This window comes from Ochlerotatus camptorhynchus, unplaced genomic scaffold, assembly GCF_037179485.1.
Source record: "Ochlerotatus camptorhynchus isolate MF236.1 unplaced genomic scaffold, CSIRO-AGI_Acam_v1.1 ptg000141l, whole genome shotgun sequence".
Classification (NCBI taxonomy): Eukaryota; Metazoa; Arthropoda; class Insecta; order Diptera; family Culicidae; genus Ochlerotatus; species Ochlerotatus camptorhynchus.
In genome coordinates this window covers 3,426,830-3,452,732 of record NW_027040631.1, presented here as the reverse complement: position 1 = coordinate 3,452,732, position 25,903 = coordinate 3,426,830, and the positions used below count along the sequence as shown (strand labels likewise).

The following is a 25,903-nucleotide window of genomic DNA, read 5'->3' as shown; positions in this document are numbered from 1 at the left end:
CGTAAATGCAATAGAGCTAATATACTATAGAGGAAGAATAGCGCTGGAGTTCCCTTTAGGGCCACCCACATTAGATCTGTTTGCATTGCGTTGACGAAAATTAGATTTAGCTGTCACTTTGCCGCAACGCGTCCGATCCGGATCTAATGTGCGTGGGCCTTTTGTTCCGATGTTGAATAATACCGGGTACAGAACTGTCAAACTGCATAGTTTTTTTCTCGCTTTGACAGTTGTGTCCCCATTGAATGTAAGGAAAAGATATTTCGACAGCGACGGCAGCGCTATTCTTCCTCTATAGTTTATTAGCTCTATTGTAAATGCCATTTAAAGCTACTGTCATACGTTTACTAACTTTACAACCCTTCTTGAAAGTGGTAGGGTAGAGAACTACTTCGGCCTAATCGCCGAATACTTTAGTTAATAAGCTACGCAACGAAGGCAATGAGAACGCGTGATATGAAGGTTTGCACCCATTATTCCCAAAAACAAAAGAAGCGCTCCGGCCGAATCAATATTTATCTTCATCCGATAGGCCGAAGTGAATTCATTGGCGTTTCAATGGCGTTTCAATGCGTTAGGCCGAGTTTAGAATCCGTAGGCCGAGTTTGGCGTCAAGAAGCAGTGTTAGACTTTTGACAATATTTCAACGATTGGTTTCTCTTTAGCAAATATTACGGTACATACGGAAAGGTGAATAAATTTGGAAGCCATCAGTAATAATAACATCCCGTTTGGTGCTAAACTGCGCTAGATTAAGAAAGATTAAGTGCGAGTTGTGCTTAATAGGCCGGAAATGGGGTATTTAACCCTACGTTTTGTTATTCTGTCTATCACGAGGGGGAAGTCAGCTTTCATTTGAGTACCTCTGTTACACAGAGTTTCTCAGAGTTACTCTGATTTGCTCCCATTTGCTCTGTTTTGCAACTGAATGATAATTCGTACACGCTATTTCAGAACTACGCAAATTTGGGTAGAATCCACCCAGATTGGTAAAAACTGAACCTACCCAAAAATGGGTAAACTATGTTGGGATTGACAAATGGACAACATCGATTTAAATCCAGTCAACGTTATGTATTTGTCAACTTGTCACAACATAGTTTACCCATTTTTGGGTAGGTTCAGTTTTGACCGATCTGGGTGGATTCTACCCAAATTTGCGTAGTTTTGAAATAGCGTGTAGGGCATGTAGTCTTGGTACACTCAAAAAATTCCACACATTTTTATTGATGAATTTCCATGTGAGATTCCACATGATTTTCATGTGTCCACACATAAACAAAATTCACTCAGAAGTACACATGAAATGGATGTGTTAAAGGAATAGTATGTGTGGTCACACATTACTTTAAAGTCTACACTTAATGTATGTGTCCGACACATAGATATCATTTGTTGATCACATTGCAAAAATCCATGTGTGGGACACATAAAAACAATCTTTGAAATTTTCTTAGTGTACCTGACGACGCAGAAAATAATTCAACGAAACGTAAACAAAAAGAGAACAAACAAAAGAAAGTTCCTTCTAGTGGATGCAGTTAATTAAGAAAACAGAATCAGCCAGGACATTACAACTTAGTTGTTTACGAAAATTAATAACTGCTATTAGTTTAATCAGGACCTGAAAACCATACGACATCAGCCGAGCATGCTTGGAGCAAACGAGCAGAAGATTTCTTCCAGCCACTAACTCCGGTGGGGACTGGGGTCTCTGTCACCGAAGCAAAGATTTACGCCGATGGAAATCAACAGGTTTTTATTTTATTATATTATTTATTTATTTCTCGGGAGGTAGCCTATCAACGAAATAGGAATTGGCTCGCTCGTCCCAATCCAATGGCATCGAATGGTAACTGCTGGTTCGTTTGCGTTAAGTAAAAGTGCCAAGCGCCCAGTGCATCACGGCAATGTTCTTCAATCGCACCACCCACACAAACCCTCTTGGCAACTTTTCGAGTAAATTGAAGACAGTTATTATTTGTAGTGAAAAATATAAATCAAAGTAAATAATTCATCATTTCATAGTCACATAGTGTTTTTCTCTTTGATGAAAGCGTCTTACTCTATCTGCGGATAGTTTGTGTCGGCCTTCGGTGAGCATCCACAGTAGTGTTGATTTCTTAACATTTTTTATTTCTCTTTTGCTATCAGCAATTCTGAACGTATGTTTGTTTCCGGTCCTGCAGCTTTTCAAATGAAGATCATGATTAAAATTTGGAAATATCTTCGCAGCTTCGTATACTGAGTGTTGGTCATCTTGTTCATTGTTCGATCCTGTATTCGTGGATACAAGATCAGATTCATGCATCTCAACCTCACTGCCATCATCCTGGTCCTCATGTTGGTTTATATTCTGATAGTCATCGATATCGTGCACTTCATTATCAGAAGTTTCTGCTGTTCCTAAATCAACAAACTCTATTTCCGCTGCATTCAGAGAGTTATTTACGGAATCATTCATATTGATCGAAGTGCTTTCCATCCCAATGCTTAAGAAAATTTGTCGAGCCTGGTTCTGAGCCTTGTTTATAACTTCTATAATCTCTTCGTTCGATGGAATATGAAATTCGCCGTTAGATTTGTTTTGTTGTTTGATAATGAACGGAAAGTTAATATGATGTTGGTTTTTGTTCATAATGAATCTTTTCATATATATTCTTTTCAGTTTTTCTGTAAATTCTTTTATAGTAAAATTTACAACAGTCTGGTTGGTAGTTGACATAGACCTCATTTCACGAAACAACTGTTCACATGGTTGACTTGATAGGCTGGATATGATACATTGCTCGGGAACATCGTTGTCACGGCATTTGGTGATGAACAAAATGATTGCGTGAGCATTTAGCTCTAGACAGAAATATGCATTTGCTGTAATGCATTCTGAGGAAAATGTTTTGTTTTGTAGACAACAATTTCGCCAAGCACGTATTACGAAGGTGGTTATCCTGAAATAATTATATTACAGTTAGTATCGTTATTAAAAGAAAATATGTTATTGTTGATCTTTGTGTTGTATTATTATCTTTAGTGTATATATTTTTTATATCAATGGTAATCAAACGTTTTATGTCAAACACTGTTTTACTTACCATATATCCTGCACTAGTTCAATCAAAGGGACATCTATTTCGATGAATGATCGGTGCAATCTATACATGAGCTCTAAAAACACTACTGTTCCATTGCTATGTTGTATGTTTTTTTTTTAGATACTCAATCATATTTCGGTTAATCAACTTCAAAGTTGGTGAAAAACTCATCTTATCCTTCAGCTCTATATCTGACATGCACAGGCCGTGCTTATCCTTGCTATGGTTATTCACAAGCTCTTTCAGGTGATCCTTGGTAATAGTGCATGTTCCTAAATACAAGAATTGAAAATATGATTTCATTTCAATAATTATTGGTTAATTAATAACTTACCGAGCTTCATATTTCCATTCAACAATCTATTTCTAAGCTTGTTTATAGTATGAATCGTATCTTGCACATTTATTGGTGTTGTTGTATTGCAATCCACTCTAAACCATTGCCCCCAAGGAGATGGAACATGTGGCTTACCAAATCCTGCTCTTTGCTTCATAGCTTTCATCAAACGCGGGTCACCATCCGACGCATGTGCTACTACCGTTATTCCTTCCCGGCGTAAAAGGGTTTCTGTGTATGCCCATCGGTTTAGAACATCCTTAAATGCAAACTTATTGTTTGAACACGTGTGATACAGTACATAAGGTACGGCTCCGCTGATTAGAGGTACAGCTACTTGCACATAGGCATAATTCCCAACTGGATACTTCTTAAAATTGTGCACAATGTGATATGGCGATGTAGCATTAAAAATACCCTGTTTCGGTAGTCCATTAACGTCCAAATCTGATACAAGTCCTTTTATTGAATCACTGGAATAATCATATTCAGAAGCAGCTCTAATCCTGGTTCCATCCTCACACAATGTGATGACCAAAGGATATTTGTTTTCCAACAGGTATTTTTTTAACCCTTGGATATCTAGCACACCTTCGTTAATGTGGATGGTATATTGCTGCATATGCCTCTGAATGGTTTTCTTCGACATAGTGCTAAAATTGGCGGAAACGTATTGATAATGCGCATTTCCAGCAGTTAAGTACTCAAATGTGCATAAATCCTTTTCGAGGTCGTCGTATCTTCGGGAATGGATGTTGCAGTCTTTTATTCGACTATGCATACTTACAAGTTTCTCTAAAAACGTCGAGCAGTTCTTGTCTGAGGAATACTCAGGATCTTATATTGGATTTTCGGTTTCAAGTGCTGGAAATAAGTTTGATGTACATATTAATATTTTAGTTTGTAATTTATTTATATTATTTACTCTCTGCATTAAATGAATTGGGTTGCCCATTATGAATGAATTTCAAAAATTCTGACTCGTAATGCAAATTTTGAGTGCAGACCGGAGAATGCTCTGCAACACTTTCTCGTTCGTTTTTAATACGCAGCAAACTATTTTCTTCGAACTCCTGTGTATCTTCATCGGATTGGAAACCTTGGGCGTGGATAGGAGAATACTCTGCAACATTTTCTCCTTCGCTTCCAGGACGGAATAGCCTGCTTTTGACCAACGGGCTCGTTAAATAATTGTTTTCACCTACTTCGGACTCTCGTTCAGATTCGTGTTTGAAACCTTGGCTACTGATCGGAGAATTCTCTGCACGATTTTCTCGTCCATTTCCGGGTCAGAAAGGACTGTCTTGTAAGAAAGAGATCGTCGAATAATCCTTCTCGCCTACTTCAGACTCATGTTGGAAATGTTGAACACTGGCCGAAGAATACTCGACACCATTTTCTTGTCCACTTACGGGTCGAAAGGGACTGTCTTGTACCAAATACGTTGTCGAATAATCCTGTTTATCGTAGTCAGTTTGTAATCGCTGGACGCTTACCGGAGAGCACTCTGCTGCAACATTTTCTCGTTCGGAGCTATTGTTTTTGGTCAGAAGGTTTAAAGAGTGTTTATCGTCTTCTAGCACACAATATTCCTCAGAAAAACAATTGTCCTGACGGCTGACCTAAATACACAAACATTTTAAAATTCAGTCTCAACAGTAGAAATAAGCACGTATCTATTTACCTTAGGAGAAGCAATCATAGGGTTGTTGATGCTGCTTTTTTTATCAGAATCTTTGATTTTCTTGTTTCTGCGAGTGTTTCTGTTGATTCCTTCCATGTTGATGTGTCCGTTGTAATGCCTAATTATGTTGTATATGGGCCAAGAGCGTGGCGGATTGCGGACTAACTTTATTGTTCTTGTACATTTTCCACACGGAACTGTAGCAACAATATTTCCGCCTTTCTCTACCTCTGGTTTGACTGCAATAGCGTCCAACGATTGCATAATCTGTTCGAGGCGCACATCACCTGAGGAACTAAATCAAAGGGTCACATTACAGCGAGTTAGCGGGTACTTATTATGTACTTACTCATTTGAATAATAGAACTTTATTCGCGTTTTTAAAGTATTCCATTCATTCTGCATCTCACTAGCTGAACTGGCACTACAATTTTCTAGCCTGGTGCCTGGTTCGCAAGAAGGTACACAGATGAATAGTTTAATACCTTTTTGTTTCACTGCATCGATAACCGTCTGGAACACACGGACGTCTCCCACAGAAAAAGTGAAGTGCTCTGGATCGTCATCAAAACTTCCATAGAAGTCTGACATCTTGAGGGATCCTTCGGAGTTTCGGATCAGCTTTGCAATTCGTGGAGCAGCATATCGCATTTGTTGCTCTATCTCCGCTATGTCGTTGTTACTTAGAATGCCAAGTGCTTTGGTTCCGGCTAGCTCTTGAAAATTTAAAATGTTTTGGAGATGAGTGGCCACATCTCCAATCTCTCACTGCATTCGCTGCCAAAATACATCCTAAATTGTTTTTATTTATCAGAGCTAATGATCATGTAAATAATAAAAACAATAAACTTACTGTCCGCTTCTCGGTTGGCTTGGAAGTGTACCTCAAGCATGAACCCGATAATGAGTTTTCCTGCATTTTCAATAGGAAACACTTTATGCACGAACGAAATTCAGAACTCCAAAACAACTGCGATCGATCCTATGCAGCGCTGTCAAATTTTCATTCAAAACAAACGACATTCAAAACTCAAGCTAAACATTTCAAATGGTTCTATTTTCATCAAACAATTAATTTCAGTGAATATTTCTTTTATTACAAAGTCGGCTGTATCATCAAATGTCACCTTATAATAATCAGTATTATGAAAATTGTTGAAAATTTATCAACTCTGCTGGGGTAGCTCAAATATAAAGTCGATGATGAAAATTGATCAAGGCAAATAGGATCATTTGAAATGTTCTGCTAGAAATATTTGAAACCTTTGTTCATCAGGGAGCAAGAAAACTACTCAGAGTAACTCTGGATTGCTCTGGATTACTCACTGTCTTGCCCCTCGGTCTATCACTTCACACAAAAACTCAAAATTTTACGACAAAAATCGATATCTCGAAAACTATGCACTCTGGAGGTTTAACATTCTGGGAAAAAATCAAGCTGAACATTGCATAAGGTCTTAAGTAACATTGATCGTTGCTCTTCGTCGACTTTCTCTTTTGTTAATAACTTGAGGTTATAACCGTTTCTTGTTGTGTTTGTCGTATTAGATGCTACACGGTTAGAAAAAAGTACCCAAAATTAAGTTCTTTTCACTCATCTCGACACTATAGTGCAGGAACCCAATAGTAGGTAAAGCTGGTCAAAGTAATTTTCATTTACTTGTGTGCAGTTCGTATGGAATTTTCCACTGGTTTTTAAACCAAAAGTAAGTTAGTTGTACCCAAAAGTAGGTAAATATGGTTATACTCAACGTTGGGTTCCCACACTTTATTACCCCTGTTGGGTGGTTTTACTCCTCCGTTTTTGACAACATTAGAAGGAGAAAAGGAGACAAACTAGTCAAAAGTAGGTAAAAGTGAAATTTCCGTTGGGTACTTTTTTCTTACCGTGTAGATAAAAGCTTCTTTTATTGATCTGTGTGTTGAAAATACCTGATAATGTATTTACATGGCCGTGGGGATACAAAGAGAAAGTCGACGAAGATAATTTGTCAATGTTACTTAGGACCTAACGGAATGTTCAGCCTGAATTTGTCTACAAGAAAAATAAAATTTATGACTTTTTTTTATTTTTAGTGGAATACTTGCTTATACAAGTAATAGATAATTTAGTTTCAAGCAACTTTGCTTTGCTGAAGAAATCAAACTTCAATCTCATCAACATATAATTCAATGTAAATTTTTCGAAATTTAGTTAGGGTGGTTCTGAAAAAAGAAAAAGTTGTCTTGCACTAACTTTTTTTTTTATTTCGATTTCATTTTGAGAATGGAGTTCAAGAACGTAAGAGGACGCATATTTGAAGGTTGTTAAGAAATCGACAGTGAGCATTCATAAGGGCGTAAACGGGATGATCGATTATCTTCGTCGTTTTTCTCTTTTGTTAATAACTCGCTTGGATTAACATTTCTCGGTGCGTTTGTTGTTCCTTTGATAGCCAATACAACCTGTTACAGCACTGTAATGGATACAGTTCACAAAATAGCTTTCTTTAGCAGTAGCAATTTAATCAGAAAATCGACGAAGAGAATCGATCATCGCGTTTACGCCATTATGCATGCTCACTGTCGAAACGTTGTTTTACGAAAGTTGTGACGGTTTTGGTGTAAAAGCAATCCATTTATATACGGACTTTTGTCCCAAGGAGATCGAAGTGTGCTCAGCGTCTGTACGGACACAACAAACGAGTGTCAAATTTTCGGTTTTATTTTTTCTGGAATTTATTTTTATAGTATCCGCATTAACCGTGCGATCGAAAGAAGTTGAGATTGTAGTATTCGCGATTACCGAGCGGACGAAATACGTTTAACGGAAAACAACGAAGCGGACTCGAGTCTGATCTGTCACCATTCGATAGGTGCAAAGAAAGCGAAATAAACGATGTAGTACGATTTTATTCTAATATACTTTTAAATCACAGTACTATTTGCCTCAACATAATTAGTTAGTGAAAGTATAATTTTTTTTTCGTCGCATTTTAGCTCGAAACAATGTGGCACTGGATAACATAGTTGTAGAAAAGAACTTTAGTACAAAAAAGCTAGTGCAAGTGATCGGGTGAAATGCATTCCAAAGTGTTTTCATCTATCAGCATCTTTCTAGTTAGAACTGCTACTAAAGACTGGAACGCGCAAAAATTGGTCGACAAAAAAATCGTTTCTTTCAGTCAAAATTCACATCACAAAAATCTTCTTATTTTTCACTTCATATATTTAAAGGAAAAAATGTTCCTTTATTCTTTTGGTTTGCCAAATCCGAACTGCCGTGCCTTCCGCTTTACCCCTTCCATTAAATTTTACACAGTGGTCTCATCGACCTTATTCGCCGCCGAACGCCAGTTAGATTTCCCAAGTAACATTGCTGGTTTTATCGCGGTTTTACGGCATTCTACAAGTCTAAACCATGGCCTACAGAACCTTCATAAAACCAAAATTGTTACTTGGGTTAAACTGCTGCTCGTTTTCCATGGATTTATTAGTTTTTTTAAATTCCGTTTGACCAAGGCCCAATACCGTTCGATAGGGCGGAGTTCTGGGCCGTTGGGAGGGTTGTGGTCTTTGGGTACCACAACCACGTTGTTCGCATTGTACCACTCGATTGCCTTTTTTCCATAGTGGCAGCTCGCCAAGTCCGGCCAGAATAGCACAGGTCTACTATGTTGCTTTAGGAATGGAAGCAGCCTGGACGTAGATCTCTTGATTGATGGTTCCCGTAGTAATGAAAATGCCGCTTTTTAGACCACACGTGCATATGGCCTGCCAGACGAGATATTTTTTTCGGGAACTTCGATAGTTTGTGGTTTTGAAAATTTCAGCCACCTTCCCTTTTCCTGATGCGGTATAAAACTCCTGTTCCGGAAGCTGCTTGAAATCTGCCTTCACATAAGTTTCGTCGTCCATGACGACACAGTCGAACTTTATGAGCAGATTCGTATACAGCTTTCGGGACCGCTGCTTTGCCGACGAGTTTTGTTTGTAATCTCGGTTCACCTTCACCTTCCTAAACGTCGACAACTCGCCTCGTTTATTGGCCCGCTGCACAGTAGTATGGGAGGCATTGAGCTTGCCTTCTTCGTCACCTCTCTGCCACGTCCGGATTACGATTGCCGCCGCTGCCAGGCTTCCTGGCGGTCGACAGACGCTCTCCAAACACTTTTAAAACGTTTGTCACGGTCTATTTGGCCACATCCAGCAATTTTGCCAACTTGACGTGTGAGAGCGTCGGATTCTCTTGCTGCGCGAGCAAAATCTTGACACGCTGCTCCTCTTGCTTGGACGTCATTTTGAAAACTGGAGAGCAAACGGTGAAAACTCATCATAGCAACCATTGTATATACTACACTCAACTTCCAAATACAGCATTTCGGTTGAAGTTAACCAATTTTTGCGCGTTCCAGACTTTAGGCTATTGACTGGTCCGATAATTCTGATTGAAGGTGGATTGTGCAAGAGTTTCTTTGAGGATCCAATTAGACATCATTTCGAAGAGCAGATTTCGTGCTGTGATTCGTTAAGAAGTGTCGAGCGTGCAATTTTCAAAGGTTGGGAACGAGTGATAATTGCCAAGTCCCAGCACATACTTGTCCATTGGTTCATTCGGTAAGAGAGTCGTCGTCCTAGAGCTTTCGTTTCTGGTTTTAGACGTTTGATGTCTTCAGTAATATTTTTGTACTTGAAATTATGCAATTTTTGTAACCATGATGGGTCTGAAGAGTTTTTGAACTAATTTGGAAATAGCCCGGAAAAGTATTGCAGGGCTGGTAGCGAGTCACTTTTTAGTGACTTGGTGAGTCAGTCACTAAAAAGTCTCTTTTTTAAGGCCAAGCCACTAAAGTCACTCTTTCTTGTAATGTTAAACTTTACAAACGTGAATTTATTTCAAGATTGATCATTCTTCTGGCCTGCATTTTGTTCTTTTTTCGAACAATTCGAAGTTGACGACCTGGTATAGAGTTTTTTTTTTTATATTTCTTTATCTACAGGGTGTCAACTCAATAAATAAATAAATAAAGTTCTCTGAGTTTTTCAGGTTTTTCCATAACTTTGACGGATAATTTCCAGGTTTATGATAAGAATGCTATTTATGAAATGCGTTCACAATATGTTGTTTAACGCAAACGTTTTTAAGACATGACAATCAGTTTAAAAGAAACAGCTTTCCTATCAAATCCATTAAATTTTGAGGTTGATCACTTACTTCGTTTTAGTAAGTCTAGGATCACAACATTTTTAATGTCTTGACATTTCGTACTAACAAAAATGTGGAAACTTTAATGAAGTTCTATTGATCTCAGAAAAGCTAGATCTAGCGATCTTTAGGGAATTCCGGAGATCTTAAGGGGAAGTTCCCGAAACTTCAGCCCAGACTATTGACTTGGTTCCGAAAGATTAAGTACAGAGACTTTCAGAAAATGTATGAAAACTTCAAAAATATTTGAAATATGTTTAAAGGTGTTTACAAGAATTCCATTTATTTTAAAGCAGAACCGAAATCTTCATTAGAATTGAGAGCTTTTGGAAAGCTCCGTGAACATCAAAGCAGATCATAGAATTAAAGGGCAGTTAAATTTTTTTTAAGGAAATTGCAGACACCTTAGAGAAGTTTCAAAAAAAAAATTCCAGTAATATCCGGAAACTTCGGTTTGCTCAGAGAAAATTTCTGGAAGGCAATACAAATGTGAGAGTATTTCAAGAAAGAATTTCAAGATCTAAAAAAAATCGAAAATTTAGCTAAGTTGATTAGAGAACATCAACGAAATTCCATTAATTTGAAAAAAGGCGAGAACTTTTAGCAAGCTCCGATATTTACAAGAAGTTCAAGTGAACTTCTAAGAAATGAAGATATTTTTAGATTGTTTCATTATATTCAGTTCCGGGTACTTCGAGGACGATCAGATAACATCAAGACCAACAATTGAAAAGGCCTTAACCCCATTTTGTAAACAAACCTTGTAAGGCCATTTTCTCGCGAACCAAAACCTACATTTGCAAACCTAAATCACAATCGGGTAGATGAGAATTTCCCCTACCTCTTCAAAGTGGTCTTACAAGGTTTGTTTACAAAATGGAGTTGAGGCCTTTTCAATTGTTGGTCTTGACATCAGAAAAATCACATTAACTTAAGGAAATTTGCAGCGAATTACAAGGAGTTCCTTAAAATTATGCGATATTTCGAGAATTCTATGATTAATCTTAAAACTTTTTTTAGAAGCTTCAGGAAATTATAAATATACGTCAGAAAATTTACCGGAACATTTGATCAATTTAGAGAAATAGAGCATAGAAAACTTCTTCCAGGGAAAATTAGTGATTTACGGCAAAGTTCCGTGAGCGTTTATAATCTTTGTAAAACTTAAGGCAATTAAATCAATTACAGTTAAATGGTGGGTTCTTTGAAAAAATACTAAGGCAGGGCAGTCTAGAGAACTTTAAGGAAATTGTGAAATATTTTGGGCAGTTTTAAACACATCATGAAACTCTAGACTATTGAAGAAATTATGAATTAGATTCGATAATTTGAACTTCAAACAAATCTTGAGAACTTCAGTGAAAATCATAGAACTATATTAATTATTTTGCTGCGGAAGCCTAAAGAAGTTCCTGAAATTTCACAATAACTTCGAAAACTGTACAGAAGTACAGAGATCTTCATAAACATTTCGAAAACTTCATAAAATTCTATGGAACTTAAGGGAAGATCCGAGAACTTCAGGAACTTTTATGGTCATTTCGGGAGCATCTCAAATATGTTTAGTAAAGCTCCAAAAACAAAGGGAATTTCAGGGGAGTTCAGTTCCATTAGTTTCACTAAATTAGCGGGAATATTCAAGAAGTTCCCAGATTTTCAGATAACTTTAGAGATGTTAAGAAAATTATTGAGGTTTTCACATAAGTCCAGAAGTTCACGCAAGCTTTAACATTTTTAGAACAGTTCAATAAAATTCATGGTAATACAACAAGCTTCATAAGAACTGCAAACACTTTATAGACATTTCGAAAACTTCGAGAAAGATATTGATCTCGCTAATAAAGCTCTAAACAAAAAACTTCAAGAAAGAACGGATATCCTCAGAGCAGAGATATTCCAGAGTAGGGAAATTACACAAATTTTACAAAACTTTCGAGAAATTCAGAAAATTGTGGAAGCTTTAGGAAGTCCGAAAAAGTTTAGATAAAAATGATGAGAAGTATTGCAAGCATCAGCTTAGTTTCTCAAACTACAAAAAATTTCAAGACTTCAGGAATATTTTGGGAACTTTCAAGTAGTTATGAAGACCTCAGAATAGTCCATTCCATATTCAACGGAGATTTCTCATGAAAATTCGCTTGGAGTTTACTATCTTAGGTTTAGGCTTCACATGAAGTCTAAAATTCCTTTAGAAGTACCATGAAAGCAGATTGGAGTTTATGTTTTTCTCATAGATTGTTTTCCCATAATTCCGTGGAATGAGGTCCTTAGAAATTATAATAAAATTCCATGAGTCTTAAAACTGTGCAAGGAATGTGACTCCAGATTCTTGAAAATTTCTTGAAGTATTATAACTTTTCATTCATGAATTTATGAAATTTGTGGAAAAATGCATATTCTGGGGCCAAAAAATATCATTTGAAGCATCTGAATTTTAAAAATATATTTGTTACTGAAGAATAATCAATTCTGGATCTATAAAGTTCAATGTGCGAATGAAAATAACTAGACATATTAAATGTTTTTTTTTTAATTTTAAAATGCATTCTTAGTAAGAAAATTATTAAATTTCCTAGGTAAGATTCCCTGATACTTCCACGTTTTTTTAGGAAAAATAAAATTCCCTGCGAATTGTCGGTTTTTCAGGATTTTCCAGGTAGTATAAGCTTGGAGGTTTAGTCATAAGCTTTTGAATCTTTCGTTTCAAAGGTTCCTATCGTACATATTTAAGTGTTTATGAGAATCTAATTGAATACGTCTAAAACATCAAACATTTATTTCGTATGCCATCAGAACAACTAATTTTCTTCCCTTAGGTCAGTTTTAAGTCACTTTTTTACAACTAAAAGTCACTATTTGGTCACTTATTTCTTCAACATGGTCACTAAAATCAATATTTTTATTTGACAGCACTGATCGCTACCAGGTCTGGTATTGGAATTTTCGAGCTATTCGTAGGTTACATTTTTCTTTTGGTAAAATTTGGGAAATTTTCGTCCTTTTGGAATATTATGCGTGTGTGTCCAGACTTGAAAATATTTTTAACGAAAATCCCAATTCATTTCCTTAAACCTTGCAGTTTACAGACACATGAGCTACGAGATAATAAATCATGAATAGGGCTAGCTAATATCGAAGACAACATATCAAGAAAACTGGCAACTCTTCCATTTTCTCATACGACCGCTATCAGAAAGGCACATTCGCGTGATCTGCCGTGCAAAGGTAAATGCTAACAAATTTGATAGCAAAGATAACAACCTCAGAAGAAGGGTTAGTGCAAACATTTGTTAATTTTTCTATTTTCTGGAATAGCAGGTTTATTTGAAAAATATTCATCTGTCAAATTTAAGTGAAAATTCACCAAATGGAACACAGCCTGAATAGTTTAATAAGAAAATCGCAGTAGGCCGCGCTTGAAAGCTGACGTGTTTTTATTTTGCCGTGTATTTTTCGTCTTTAGTTTCAAGTGTTCATAAAGTTATCATTTAGTGATACATCGTGTTTTGACCTTGAATATAACCTCCAAAATCTACGGCGCAGCTTCAGTTCTATTGTTCGGTGTTGGTTTTCGGGCTCCCGGTTCTCCGAGTTAAGATGCCACACTTTCGGCGTGTAGTTCTATTGAGAGATTCATCACTGTGGGCGAGTTTGAACCCGGTCCGGTTGGTGAATTAGCCCAGGATCATGTTGTGTCCGTCGCGAGTGGTAATTCGGTGGCCGATGTTGCCGTGAATCAGCAAGTTTTCCGCTTGCAAAAGTGCTCGGCTGCTGGTCTCTTGCCGTTGTTGGAGTTTGCGAGAAATTTGAAAGATGCCTCGCTGGATACGCCCAAGACTGGACGCGTTGGCCCACACGGCTGCTCCTGCACTACAGTGTGGCCGGAAACTTGCGACGCGGGTGGCAAACAGCGTTTCGTTGCTGAATTGAGAGAATGGCGTTTCTGGTGTCGTTCATCAGCCACGGCTCAGCAGGCGTTGCTGGCTCGTTTGGCTGACAGGCGTCTTCCTTCGTTGACGACATCAGCAGACCGTGATAAGACCTTAGAGATGAACTAGCCTATGGCTAAAAATCTCTTAAAGATAAAAAAAAAAAAACGGGGCAAGACCACCTTGGTCGAGCCGAGACGGGACCCTCATGGCAATTAAGGCCACTGGTCTGAGGGAATCGTCCCTGATGGATGATCGAGGATCATTGGCGATAAGGCTCGGAAGCCATGTTGCCGAACCGTGTGAGACCGTTTTATTGTAGGTCCATCCCGAGCCCCTAAATGGGGATGAGGGGAGTTTAAACCATTTCACTGCACTGCAATTCTTGGTCTTGTTCACACGGACTTCTTCTGCCTAATTTTCCATATCTAAGATGGCTCTCTTCAATCAATTTTGCCAATCCTCTTTTCAGCATATGTGCATCCATTTTTAGCTTAGGACTACGATTTTCCTCTCTTCAGTATCCTTTTGACTGTTTTGGCAGCGGCACAAGCCCTCTCGCTATTATGTGTGTCTACTGTTTTAGGTTTAACAAAACGTGAATTTTCCCAACCAACAATAACTCATACAGACGAAAATCCACGGATTGTAACAAAACTATCATATTTTTCGTAAAACAATATGCAATTCTCAGCAAGCATTAAAATATGGATCTTCTCATGCTCTTGAAGTCTTTTGAAAATAAATCTCAAAATGAAAAATTTTTATCAACCATTCCAAAATTTCGAAAGAATATCCATAGAATGATATGCTGATGAGATAGAATATTGATTTCTTAAGCAAAGTGTAACATCCTTTTAAAATTTTTTCACAAGAAAAGATCTTCCTTTCGACGTAAGTGGTGACTAGGGTGGCCCAGAATTTAAAAAAAACCTAATTTTAATAGGAATAGTGTCTACATTCAATTTCAAGATACTTTGAAAACAATCTTCGAAGGACTTCAAGAATATGTAAAGGGGTATTCAACCGATAAAAAAAAACTTAAGCGCTCAACAGTGTTGCCGTTTTATATAATATTTTTCGTGTCAAACGTATCAGCGTGTGCCTTAACATGCCGAACAATGAGTCATACTGTGTTTCGGTACAGTGTGCAGAGTTGATTCCCCCTTGAATCAGATGCGTTTCGATATTCCTTTTGCCTAGGTTTTTGTTACATAGCGGTCGCGGGGAATAGATCGCCTTCTTGCGGAGATTCTCCGGTCGGATTAGTTTGTCCAGTATTAGCTTGTCCAGTATCAGTTTGTCCAGCTGGGGTGCCTCTGGACCATCGTCTTGGATCTCATTTTGGTTTGGATTCCACTGCTTGTTGTGTTGTTTCTTCGTCTTCAAAACAAAATATTTGAACTGTCAGATTGAACGGGTTGCCAAGGATGCCATTATTCAGTCTGATGACTGGCACTCTCGATACTACCGGCACAGCTGCGGCACACTGACAAAAAAGCAGGCATCTGCGAAACGTCTCATGGATCACTTTATTGCACCAAACAAATAAGTAGAGTAAATGGCGGCTTCGGCCGAGGGGGGCGACACATCTAAATCTCAATTTTAGATACTCAACAAATCTCACACTAGCGAATCAATCTTCGAAAAATCTTCTTTCATTTCTCGCATCTACTTGCATCGCGCATAATATTTTTGCAGGAAATCTTCAGAATCGTCATCAATCTTCGCTCTATCTACTCAGCGGGTGCGCAGCAAAGCACAGCAAAACACAATTTTCTCTGCATCGTAGATAGAGTCGCCCCCCTCGGCTTCGGCACGCATTGACTGTATTCGACAACAAAAATTTAACCGTTGATTACTCTCCATTTTTCCATAAAAACACTTCGCTGAATGACCTCAAACGTTGTTTTTTTTTCCAGTAAGCATCCACTGTTCTCTTTATGGAGGCTCCGTAGAATAAGCCAACTTCACCTCCACAGATACTCGATACGAAAACGAATCGGTATGAGAGGAATTGACTGACACAGTGCTTGGGAAATGAGTATAAATGAGAATCGAAGAGCGAACAGTGAGCATTTGTCAGGGGGAAAAAAAAAACAAGAGAGTTATTGAAATATTTAAAAGTTTCAAGTGAGTGTTCGAGATTTATGTAGTGCCTTTAAACTAATGAAACTTTTATATTTTTATTGAGAAATTATGGTGCTGAATTATTTATAAATTCGTCTGAGTCTTCTCTGTCTGATGCACGGATCTTTTCGGACCATTGACGACAAACTGGTTCAATAGAAATCCTTTATTTAAATACATTCTGCAATACTTTCCAGATGACCGAATCCTTTGACCCTTCTCTAGCTCCTTTAAGGAATTCTTGGCTCAAGAGAAGAAAAGAAAAAGCAAATATGTCAACGAATACTCACCCACTCATCAATCCCCGATTCCGCATAGCTACTCTTCCCGATTGTGCAGCGTCCCTAACCTGAAAATACACTGCCGCCCTTCCCACCTACCTAGAAGAAGGGGCAGTCGATGGTATTCTTCCATTTTCCATCCATCCATCTCACTCACGCAACTCGCAAAACACCACAAACAACATACCTGATCGACAACGTCCTTCAGCTTCAGGATTGCGACCCCCACCAGGCGATCCTCACGGGCAAAGCAGTAATCTTTGACGCAGATGTGCAATTCGAAGAACTCCAACTGCTCCTCATTGCCAATGACACTGTTTGGGAAAAAAAAACAACTCGTTTCAAGTATGACACAGACCAACCACCGTGGACGGTTCCGGAGCTGGCAGGTACTTACAAATGGAACGATTCATTGTACTTCGGCGACCAGTTGTTGGACTTCGATTTGGTGGCAAACTTGCGCTTCCGGTCGTTCAGGTGTGGCCCAATCAGGTTCACCTCGATGAACGGCCGGAACATGCCGGACGGGACGGTCCACTTCAGATCGTTGGCGGCGATGACTGGCGGATTGAACATTAGGATTAAGGTTTAGTAAATTTTGACATGCAAGCTGCTCACCTTTGACGGAAATCTTCTGTTCACCGTTCTCCGGGTTGGACGAGACGTCGATTTGGATCGAAACTTCCCCGACGGAGGCATCTTCGTGATTGATTCCACCCTCTGAAAGGATCAAAATTAGAATCAAATTACAGAGCTTTACAATTCGGAAAAGTTGGGACCGTACCTTCGGATGCCCCTTGTCCGGAAACGAACGACTTGATCAACGTATCCGTCGTCTGCGTGTACAGACTCAAGGCGTACTTCAGGCTCTGCAGTTCGGATGATTTCTCCAGGAATGGCTTCTTCAGTCCATTGCCACCGGCGTGGAAGTACTGCTGGATGGTGTCCAGGGCGACCTCCAGAACGGCGCACTGCTTCGGTGATAGATTCTTCTCGATCTGTGAAAGATGTTCGCAATCAGTAGTAAGGGATTCTCTTCGGTGGAAGACTTCAGAACACCTACATTTGGACGTACTTCCTTGGAGATATCCATCACTCCACTGAGCACGTTCTTGGCGTCCGGTTTACCCGCCATGTGATTCTTGATCAACCGGGACATGTCCTCGATCTTAGCGTTGGCTGCCAGGTTCTTGGCGTTGTCGGTTAGATGTTTGAAGACCATCTGCAAATGAAAAAGAACCGCGAGTTAGTTGAAAGAGATCACCCGATCAGCTTCCGATCTAAGTTACCGTTTTGTCCGTCATCGGCGGCAGCACGATGGTCTTCTCCAGCGTTCGGATGACAATCTTCCACAGTTCCTTGAGCAGCCGCTTCAGCACAGTCTTCTCGCAGGACTGGGCGTACATCGAGAGCGAACCGTCGAGGAGGTCCATCAAAGGCCGCAGAACTTCGTCCGCTTCCATGGCAATTATGTTGGCATCGTCGGTGGGTGGCGCGTGGAATAGGGAGGTTTGCTGTTTGACTTGCTGCAGCAGATCTCCCAGTTCCCGAACGCTACCGGTAATGCGTGGCTCCAAGCTGAAATTAAATCAGATGTTAGGTCGAGGATCAATTGGAGACTTGGGCTAGGGCATACCTCACGGCAAACTGCGTAGCCAGGTCGTCCAGCGCGGTATTCAAATTCTGCTGCAGCTCCTTCAGGATGTTGGCTGCGTCCTCCTCCAGTTTCTCACCACCCATCGATTCGATCATCTTCTCCAATTGGACCCGAAGTTGTTGGATATTGTTCATCAGAATACAAGCCTAGATGATCCGGTGATACGAGGGAGGAGATGAGTTATCGATACAAAGCGAAGACAATTTCGGCGAGCTTACCGTTTTCTCCTCATGCATGATATCGGGAAATTCGGTTTTAACTATATCTACGTAAGCGAGCAAAACTTTCACTATTGTTTTGGCGAATCGTCGCATGTACCGCTTCCAGATCTCCGGATCCGGGCAGTCCAGTTTGCTAACTACATCAAAGCACTGTGTTAACTGCGTGAACACGTCCACGACGGAGTTGGAGAACAGTGCGTGCTCACTGCTCTTTTGGAACTGTAAGGAAGATCAACGGTTAGTGTTCATCGTCTATGGAGGAGCCTTCGGGACCGCGGACTTACCCCGTCCTTCTTGTCACGCTTGAAGGCGCCATGTAGGTACTCGAGCGAGACATCATCGTTCTCGTTAAGCCACTGCATCACGAACGGCTCGAACCAGGCCGGATATTCAGGCACGGCGCCCTTATACGGTGGGACTTCCTTCACGTAGTTCGTATACAGCCATTTGACCTTGAAGTGCAGGTTCATGTAAGCGGATGATTTACACAGGCGGTGCTGTTCGTGCTCTTCCAGTGCGTACTTCATATCTATAGCGAACAGGCTCCACATTGTTGCGGCGGAGACCTGCAAGGAAACTTCAGAATGAAACGAACTCAACGGTGACTCATAGCGCTTGACGCACCTGTCCTATATTAAGCTCCTGTGGGAATTGATTAAGCACTGCGCTATAACTATTCTTATCCTCCTCTATTACTGATACGATAAGTGCGATTAGTTTGTGCCAAAAGTCAACATTCTCTAGTTTTGGTCCGTGGTCTTCGCCCTCCCGTTTCGCTTCGTTCGGGTCGACCTGTTTTGAAAGAGTAAATAAACCGGTTCTTCAACTTCTCCTACCGACTGGGAAACGCACGGTACTAACCTGAAATTCTCGATTATACAACTCATAACAGTTCTCGAACAAAAACTGATACGTTGAGCGTAGACAAGCCTTAACGCAGTCCTTAACTACCGTGCTAGCTCTAGGTGGGCTCGACAATTCTTGTACCTGCGTAGAGTGGAAGAATACGGTTCGTTAACTCATGCGCTACCAAGCTCGACAAAGTTAGCCTACCTTCATGCGGAAAAATGTAATACTGGTTAGCAGATCGACCGTGGACTTGAGGTCCATCAGTTTCTCTTGGCTGGAAGCGGGGAAGTTGTTGCGATACATCGATAGGTCAATACGGAGAGAGTTGTGCAGCTGGTCTAGTAGTTTAACGAATTTCTCTTTCTGTGAATATAAAAGCACGAGAATGTTAGTGTTCGGCTTGGACGTGTCGGATGACCGATTGGAAACTCACGCCAAAGTTGCTAGCAGCGAAGCGATCACTGGCCGATACGGCAGTCGATGCCGTCGTGTGTGCGTAGTAAGCGTTAATATTCGCTAGTAAGGTACTCATCACTGCCGGGACGCCCGCGCACAGGTACTTGGTCGATAGGCAATGGAAGTGCGTCATCGCTTGGTAGATATTTTCGATACCGTACCGCATCGCGAACTCGTCCACTATCTCCTCGGGCGTTTCGTCGAAGTAGATCTTCCACCCGTCGTCGCCTTTGGTTTGCGGTAGGTTGACCTGGGTTTGAGAATCGAAACAGAAGTTCGGTGAACTCTTAACGTCAAATCAGATAGTCGTCGTCAACTCACCGCTCCGAACGCCTCTTCGCATAGATAATGGAACACGTTTTCGTGCAGACAGGTGTACTGCACGTGATACGGAGCGACCTTCTCCTCACCCTTGATCTCCACTGAAATGTGCAACCGAATAGCACCCGACACCGCTGATTTGTCCGTTCGCTTCTCCAGATTATACCACACGTCCATCTCGCCGGACAGTGTTCGCACCTCGATGATTGTCTGCCCCAGGAAGTCGTCCGATTCGCGGGTCAACTTTTGTCGCAGTTTCGATTTCAGATCGTTGTCCTCGTCCCACACGCGCACCTTGATACGATCGGAAGAATTGTGGCACTCGCTGCGGACGGAAAGGACGTTAGCAATTCAGGAATCGCCTACCCACCTGGATTCGCCGATATACTCACAAGTTGAATTTCTCGTTCCACACCGGGTTCAGCTCCTGCGGCATTGTTCGGGTACGCTTCTTCACCTTACTCACCTGAACGGTGACGTACGGATCGCTGGTACCGCTCTTGTCCTTAGCAATCAGACCTTGAGCGCAGATCACAGTGATGGCGATCTTGGCAGACCATTTACTCGTACCGTCCAGTACGCTCTGCTTGATCGCCTTCATGTGACCCGCGTGGCTCTTCTCCTCCACGTTGAACACCTTTCGGATCACTTCGAAGATCTCCGGGTGGTCCCGTTCCCGTTGCTTCATCCGCTCCTTCATCGCTGCGATCACAGAATTTGCCTTATCCTCGGCGGCACCATGTTTGGAACTCTTCTCGGAAGCACCCGCAAAGCACACTGAAACGGGATTCAACAAAACACGATTTTGATTAACTCATCGCATTCGGGCATTCAAGCACATACTTTGCAAACAATCGGCATTCAGCAGGTCTTTGCACTTTTCGTGGCACTTGACGGCACATTCCGTACATCTACGAGACGATAGAAGCGGTAGAATGTCATTCTTGAACGTAACGGAAGCTTTCGCTCTGGACTTACCTAACACCTTGCCGGGCGATACCCCACAGCAGTCCTTCGCACTCGTAACAGTAGGTCGGGGAAGTCGCTGTCCACAGTACGAAGTTGTGCGGTGTCGTCGACGAGATCGGGTAGATCAACGCCTGCAGGGCCTTCTTGTAGACGTGCATTTTCTGCGAAGAGATTGCGAGTTAACGTTATGCGACTTTCGAACACCACCAGGATCTTACCAGTTCTTCGTCATTCAAGGTGGCCCGTACGACTGAAGTGAGTCCAGCTGCCTGGCGTTTCGTAGCTGCCATCGTCTGTTGGGAAACAATGGAAGAGTACGGTTAGACTTTACGGGGTCATGCAACTCAGTGGCCAAAGAAACTTACTTTCAGGACCTGTTGGCGGATGGCGGTTTACGTAGTGGTGGTAGTGATAGGTTATGTTGGAGACGGAGGGTACATTCATAACAACATTCAACGGTTCAACATACGAGAGCAGAGAGAGATACGGGTTTGATGCAACATTGTTAGATCGGTTTAGCTGAGAGCAAGGGATGCACGATACTTACCAATTCCGATACCAGCGGGATCGACTTCCGCCGGGGACGGATATCCGGCATACTGTCGATGTTGCTGTAGAACGTATTGTCTCCCATTCTGCGGAAAGATGCGGACTCGTTAGACCATTGCCCAAGCGTTCGTCAATCTATTTAGGGAAACTTACCCGTTGCCTCGTCCACTGTCAGTAGTTCCATTGCGCTTCTGTAGAAAAATAAAGGAAGGAGTAACATTTTAGTTCGATAATTCGCTAGACGTCAACCGTAACATAAAAATGTTAAAAATTGAAGTTCATTTGTCGACTTAACCTACATCGTTCTGAATTACCTCCGGCTCATCCTTACCGCCAACGTCAACCTTTTTGAAAATACCTGGCTCCTCATCGTCTCCCACATCCGATACCTTCTGCTTCTCCTCGATACGCTTCTCCTTCAATGTCTTGAGCAGTTTCCACTTACTACCTTCACCATCTGCCGAATAATCAAACAAAAAAATCAAAGTTCTTTACCCAAACACAAACAATCCACGGCTCTCCCGGCAAAGCTTACCCATCGATCCCTCACTGCTTTGCGCTCGAAACAAGCTTTGCTTCCGGTGCGCAGGCGCTTTCGGTGCTTCATCTTCACCCTCTATCGGCAAAGGCACCATATGTTCATCTCCTTCCGGAAACGGCTGTTCCTGTGTTTGTGCGTTGATCGTTGTGCTATCGTTTAGTATCGGAAACTCCGAAGCCGTCCCGTACGGAGACTGCTGTTGCTGTTGCTGTTGCTGATCGCCTGGCGAATACTGTGATTGCTCTTGGGAAGGGGATAACTCCTGCAGGTACTGAGCCTGCGCTACATCTGCCGGAGATTGTAGGGGTGGAGTAGTGGTGATGATGGTTTCTTCTGATCACGAAAGGGGTTCAAGGGTAAACACAGGGGACACACAACACCGAGAAACACTGGACACCGGAGCGGGAGACTTACCTGCTGCTGACGGAGGCGACAGCTGGTGTTGACCGGCGATCGAAGAAGTGGCACTCGAAGGAGGCGTGGCTTGCGGAGGAACCTGCTGTTGTTGCTGAGGCGGTTGCTGTGGTTCCTCTGTGGATTGCTTGCTGGAGTCGAGCGAGAAGGAGTTTTTCATGGAGGCGAAGAACGATTTGGATTTGGCACCAATGATGCTGTCCGAACTTTCCTGGTGGGTGAGGTTCTTGGCCTTGTTGAAAAAGCCTCCGAAGAGGTTGGTGTTGGCGGTGGAGGTTTGAAAGAAGCCACTGCCCTTGGATTCCTGTTGCTGCTGTTGTTGTTGTTGTTGTTGTTGCTGTTGTTGTTGTTGTTGTTGTTGCTGTTGTTGTTGTTGCTGTTGTTGTTGTTGTTGCTGTTGTTGTTGTTGCTGTTGTTGTTGTTTTTGTTGTTGTTGCTGTTGTTGTTGTTGTTGTTGTTCTTGTTGGGATTGGGGAGCTGGTGGCTTCTGAACCGGTGCCGAGACTGATACGGGAACAGTCACTGGAGCCATAGACTGCACCGGTTTAACGATGGCCTGGGCTACAACGGGTGCCGGAGTAGGCGCTTGACTGACCACGGGTTTCGGCTTCACATCCCCATTGATGGAAGTGGTCGAAGTGGCTACGGTCGTCGGGGGAGGCGCTGTAGCCTGCGCGATCGGTTTACTATCAGCTAGGGCAGCTATGGTGGCTGGAGCTGCTGATATGGGTGGTAAAGATATCTTTTCTTGGGGTTGGAGGACTTCCTTCGATATGGCTGCGGTGGTTTGGTTCAGTTGGCTAGAGAGAGCAGATATTATGGCAGTCGCAGATGGTGCGGACGTTGTCACCGGTGGAAGAGTGATACTGTCGGACGCTTCACTAATTCCGGACGAATTCATGGACATGTGAAGGAATGAGGAAGCTTCCGAAGTCTCTGGGATGTTGGAGATCGTTGACAGGGTAGAGAAATCCGGCAAACTCACCGGAGCGTCGATTGACGATAGATTTAATGGCATGGTTGGAAACATAGACATTCCATCGGTAGAATCAGCAAATCCTGAGTCAGTGATATCCAGCGAGGGGAAGAACGTCCCATCACCTAGAGTTGGTAGACTGGATTTCCGCGACAGTGATTCGTAGATGGCTTGCATTTCCGGGGTGTCGGTGATGGTGGTCTGCCCGGGTAGCGGTGTAAACATCGGAGGGCTCGAGGCAGTTTCCGTTACGCTAGACTTTCTCGCGATGGTTTGGAAGATCGGGGTAGTTACCGGTGGTTCGGCTACGCTTTGCCTACGGGGAACCACCGCGAACATCGACGGTTCGGATGCATCTGTAATGCTTGGTTTTCGAGGCATATCCGAAGCGACGGTTATACTTGGTTTCCTAGCTAATGATGGGAGTACTTGGTCAACTATGCTCGGCCGGCGAGCTTCCGGAGCTATCAATACGGCAGATGCTTCCGTAACGCTTGGTCGTCTAGCTTCGGTGGTGATGCCGTGTACTGTTGCTGCTTCCAGGGCTTCACTTATGTTAGGTTTCATCGGCACGTTTGGAAACGGTGGAAGGGGTTCACCTAGATTGATCATATTGCCTGCCATCTGCACCGCCTGTCCTGCTAATTTTGCCTCCACTGCCTCCTTAAAGCTCTGGCTGAAGATCGACTCCGTCTCCCCGTTCATGTTTGTAAACGTCATCGAAGTTTCCGCGCACGGTTTACTGTTCATCAAATCCGCAAAACTAGGCTTGTTCATCAAATTGTCCGAAAAATGCATCATCCCCGGTACATCGACGTTGTTTTCCTTTGCTTCCCGCACCAGACACTTCTGCATCCCAAATGGTGAAAATTCCATCAATTTCTTTGGCGAAACTCCTCCCATCCCATTCGCTGGATGGACCGTGTTCAGCTTGAGCTTAAATTCGTTGTCATTGTTTCCACTGCTGCTATCCTGGATGCTGATTGTCCCATTATCCACCGTCAGAAGGTCATCGTTGTTTAGCGAAGCAATTCCTTCTGCATTGGGCAGATGGATGTACTTGTTAAACTCCTTCTTCGGACTGACCCCGCTCAGTTTGTTTTGCGAAATCAGCTTCTCCCCGCCCTTGGTATCCTTGGCCAGTGGCGAAAACTCCTCCGCAAACACCTCTCGTAAATCACCACAGTTCTTCGCCATGAACGTTCTCACCTTCTCGACCTCCTCGCTGCTCAGCGACGCCACATCCTCATCGTCCATTACCCGCGTAATCAACTGCTTGACGTCGGCGTCCTCGAGTTTTTCGATTCGCTCGGCCACGAACTGCTTGGCCATTGGCAATCCGTATTCCAGCTCAAGCTGCTGGGAGTGGTTCAGAAACGAAGCCCTCAGCTGCTCCTCGATCATCGCCGCGTCGTTCGCCGGTTCGATCTCTCGCAGGATTCCGCCATTCGCGGCTTCAACCGTCTGCAGGAACGGGTTCGTCGACATCTGCTGCGGATAGCGAGGAGCTGCTTGGGCTGCTTGTTCTTCCGGAATATTGGACAGGTTCCTCCGCATCAACCAGTATTCGGGATCGTGAATGGCCATCTCCTCGGGCATCGTCGCCGGATTGAATCGCCATCCAACATCGTAGGGTGGATACGGTGGCATCTGCTGTTGCTGCTGGTGGTGCAGATAGGCCTCATCAATGCAATCCCGGTATTCTAGTTCTTCCTGCAGTCGCGACTGCTCCTGCAGAGAATACTCATGGTGCTTGGCGTAGTCCGGTATCATGTCCAGATAGGCCTTCCTGTTCTCCTCCATGAACTGCAGATTCTGCACGATGCGCTGCTGGGAGACGTTCAACGACTGCAACTTGAAGACCTTCTCCGCCATCTTAGTGTACTCTTCGTTCAGCAGATTCAGCGCAGCCCAGGCGAACTTGAGCTCCGTATCCAGCAGGTCGATGTTGGTGGCAATCTTGTCGGTGTAGTCGTTGATGATGAAGTCCTGATGGAGATGGTGCAGGTCCTTTAGGCCATGACTTGCGTACAGGTCCTGGGACTGCTTGCTCCACAGGTATGCCGCCATCACCTCGTTCTCATCCATCGTGACGTTGGAGCTGCCGTAACGGGAAGCGCCGGATTCGAAGTAGGCACTGAAGTGCGACGGCGGCAGACGCTGGCTAAACCTAAAACGAAAGGCAGGCCATGATGAATGAAGAATTTTATGGCTTGTTTTTTGCATTGGGATGAGGGTGAGTGGATGGGAGCTGGGGTAATCAGTCCTGTAAATCTGAGGGCGGTTGGTTGGTTTGCCACGTCCTTGAAAGC

The 25,903-nt window shown here is 42.4% G+C and overlaps 1 protein-coding gene and 1 pseudogene across 1 annotated transcript in view; both read right to left on the bottom strand.

Moving 5' to 3' along the window:
* Nucleotides 1–2,150: 2,150 nt before the first annotated feature.
* On the bottom strand, nucleotides 2,151–4,087 carry LOC135700683 (uncharacterized; annotated as a pseudogene).
* A 5,197-nt stretch (nucleotides 4,088–9,284) lies between these two features.
* unc-13 overlaps nucleotides 9,285–25,903 on the bottom strand; it is a 91,575-nt gene continuing 74,956 nt past the window's right edge. Inside the window, exons 2-25 of the mRNA XM_065221252.1 lie at nucleotides 22,616–25,761; nucleotides 22,196–22,534; nucleotides 21,960–22,117; nucleotides 21,814–21,851; nucleotides 21,650–21,746; nucleotides 21,330–21,404; nucleotides 21,121–21,272; nucleotides 20,986–21,053; nucleotides 20,535–20,919; nucleotides 20,143–20,467; nucleotides 19,799–20,071; nucleotides 19,570–19,728; nucleotides 19,378–19,503; nucleotides 19,141–19,308; nucleotides 18,801–19,082; nucleotides 18,514–18,735; nucleotides 18,275–18,441; nucleotides 17,928–18,216; nucleotides 17,702–17,860; nucleotides 17,423–17,636; nucleotides 17,257–17,358; nucleotides 17,036–17,198; nucleotides 16,738–16,952; nucleotides 9,285–9,400 (exon numbers count right to left, since the gene is read on the bottom strand). Of these exons, the coding sequence (XP_065077324.1) occupies nucleotides 9,285–9,400; nucleotides 16,738–16,952; nucleotides 17,036–17,198; nucleotides 17,257–17,358; nucleotides 17,423–17,636; nucleotides 17,702–17,860; nucleotides 17,928–18,216; nucleotides 18,275–18,441; nucleotides 18,514–18,735; nucleotides 18,801–19,082; nucleotides 19,141–19,308; nucleotides 19,378–19,503; nucleotides 19,570–19,728; nucleotides 19,799–20,071; nucleotides 20,143–20,467; nucleotides 20,535–20,919; nucleotides 20,986–21,053; nucleotides 21,121–21,272; nucleotides 21,330–21,404; nucleotides 21,650–21,746; nucleotides 21,814–21,851; nucleotides 21,960–22,117; nucleotides 22,196–22,534; nucleotides 22,616–25,679 (7,356 nt within the window). The 5' untranslated portion in view covers nucleotides 25,680–25,761. The remainder of the gene's footprint in view (nucleotides 9,401–16,737; nucleotides 16,953–17,035; nucleotides 17,199–17,256; nucleotides 17,359–17,422; nucleotides 17,637–17,701; nucleotides 17,861–17,927; nucleotides 18,217–18,274; nucleotides 18,442–18,513; nucleotides 18,736–18,800; nucleotides 19,083–19,140; nucleotides 19,309–19,377; nucleotides 19,504–19,569; nucleotides 19,729–19,798; nucleotides 20,072–20,142; nucleotides 20,468–20,534; nucleotides 20,920–20,985; nucleotides 21,054–21,120; nucleotides 21,273–21,329; nucleotides 21,405–21,649; nucleotides 21,747–21,813; nucleotides 21,852–21,959; nucleotides 22,118–22,195; nucleotides 22,535–22,615; nucleotides 25,762–25,903) is intronic.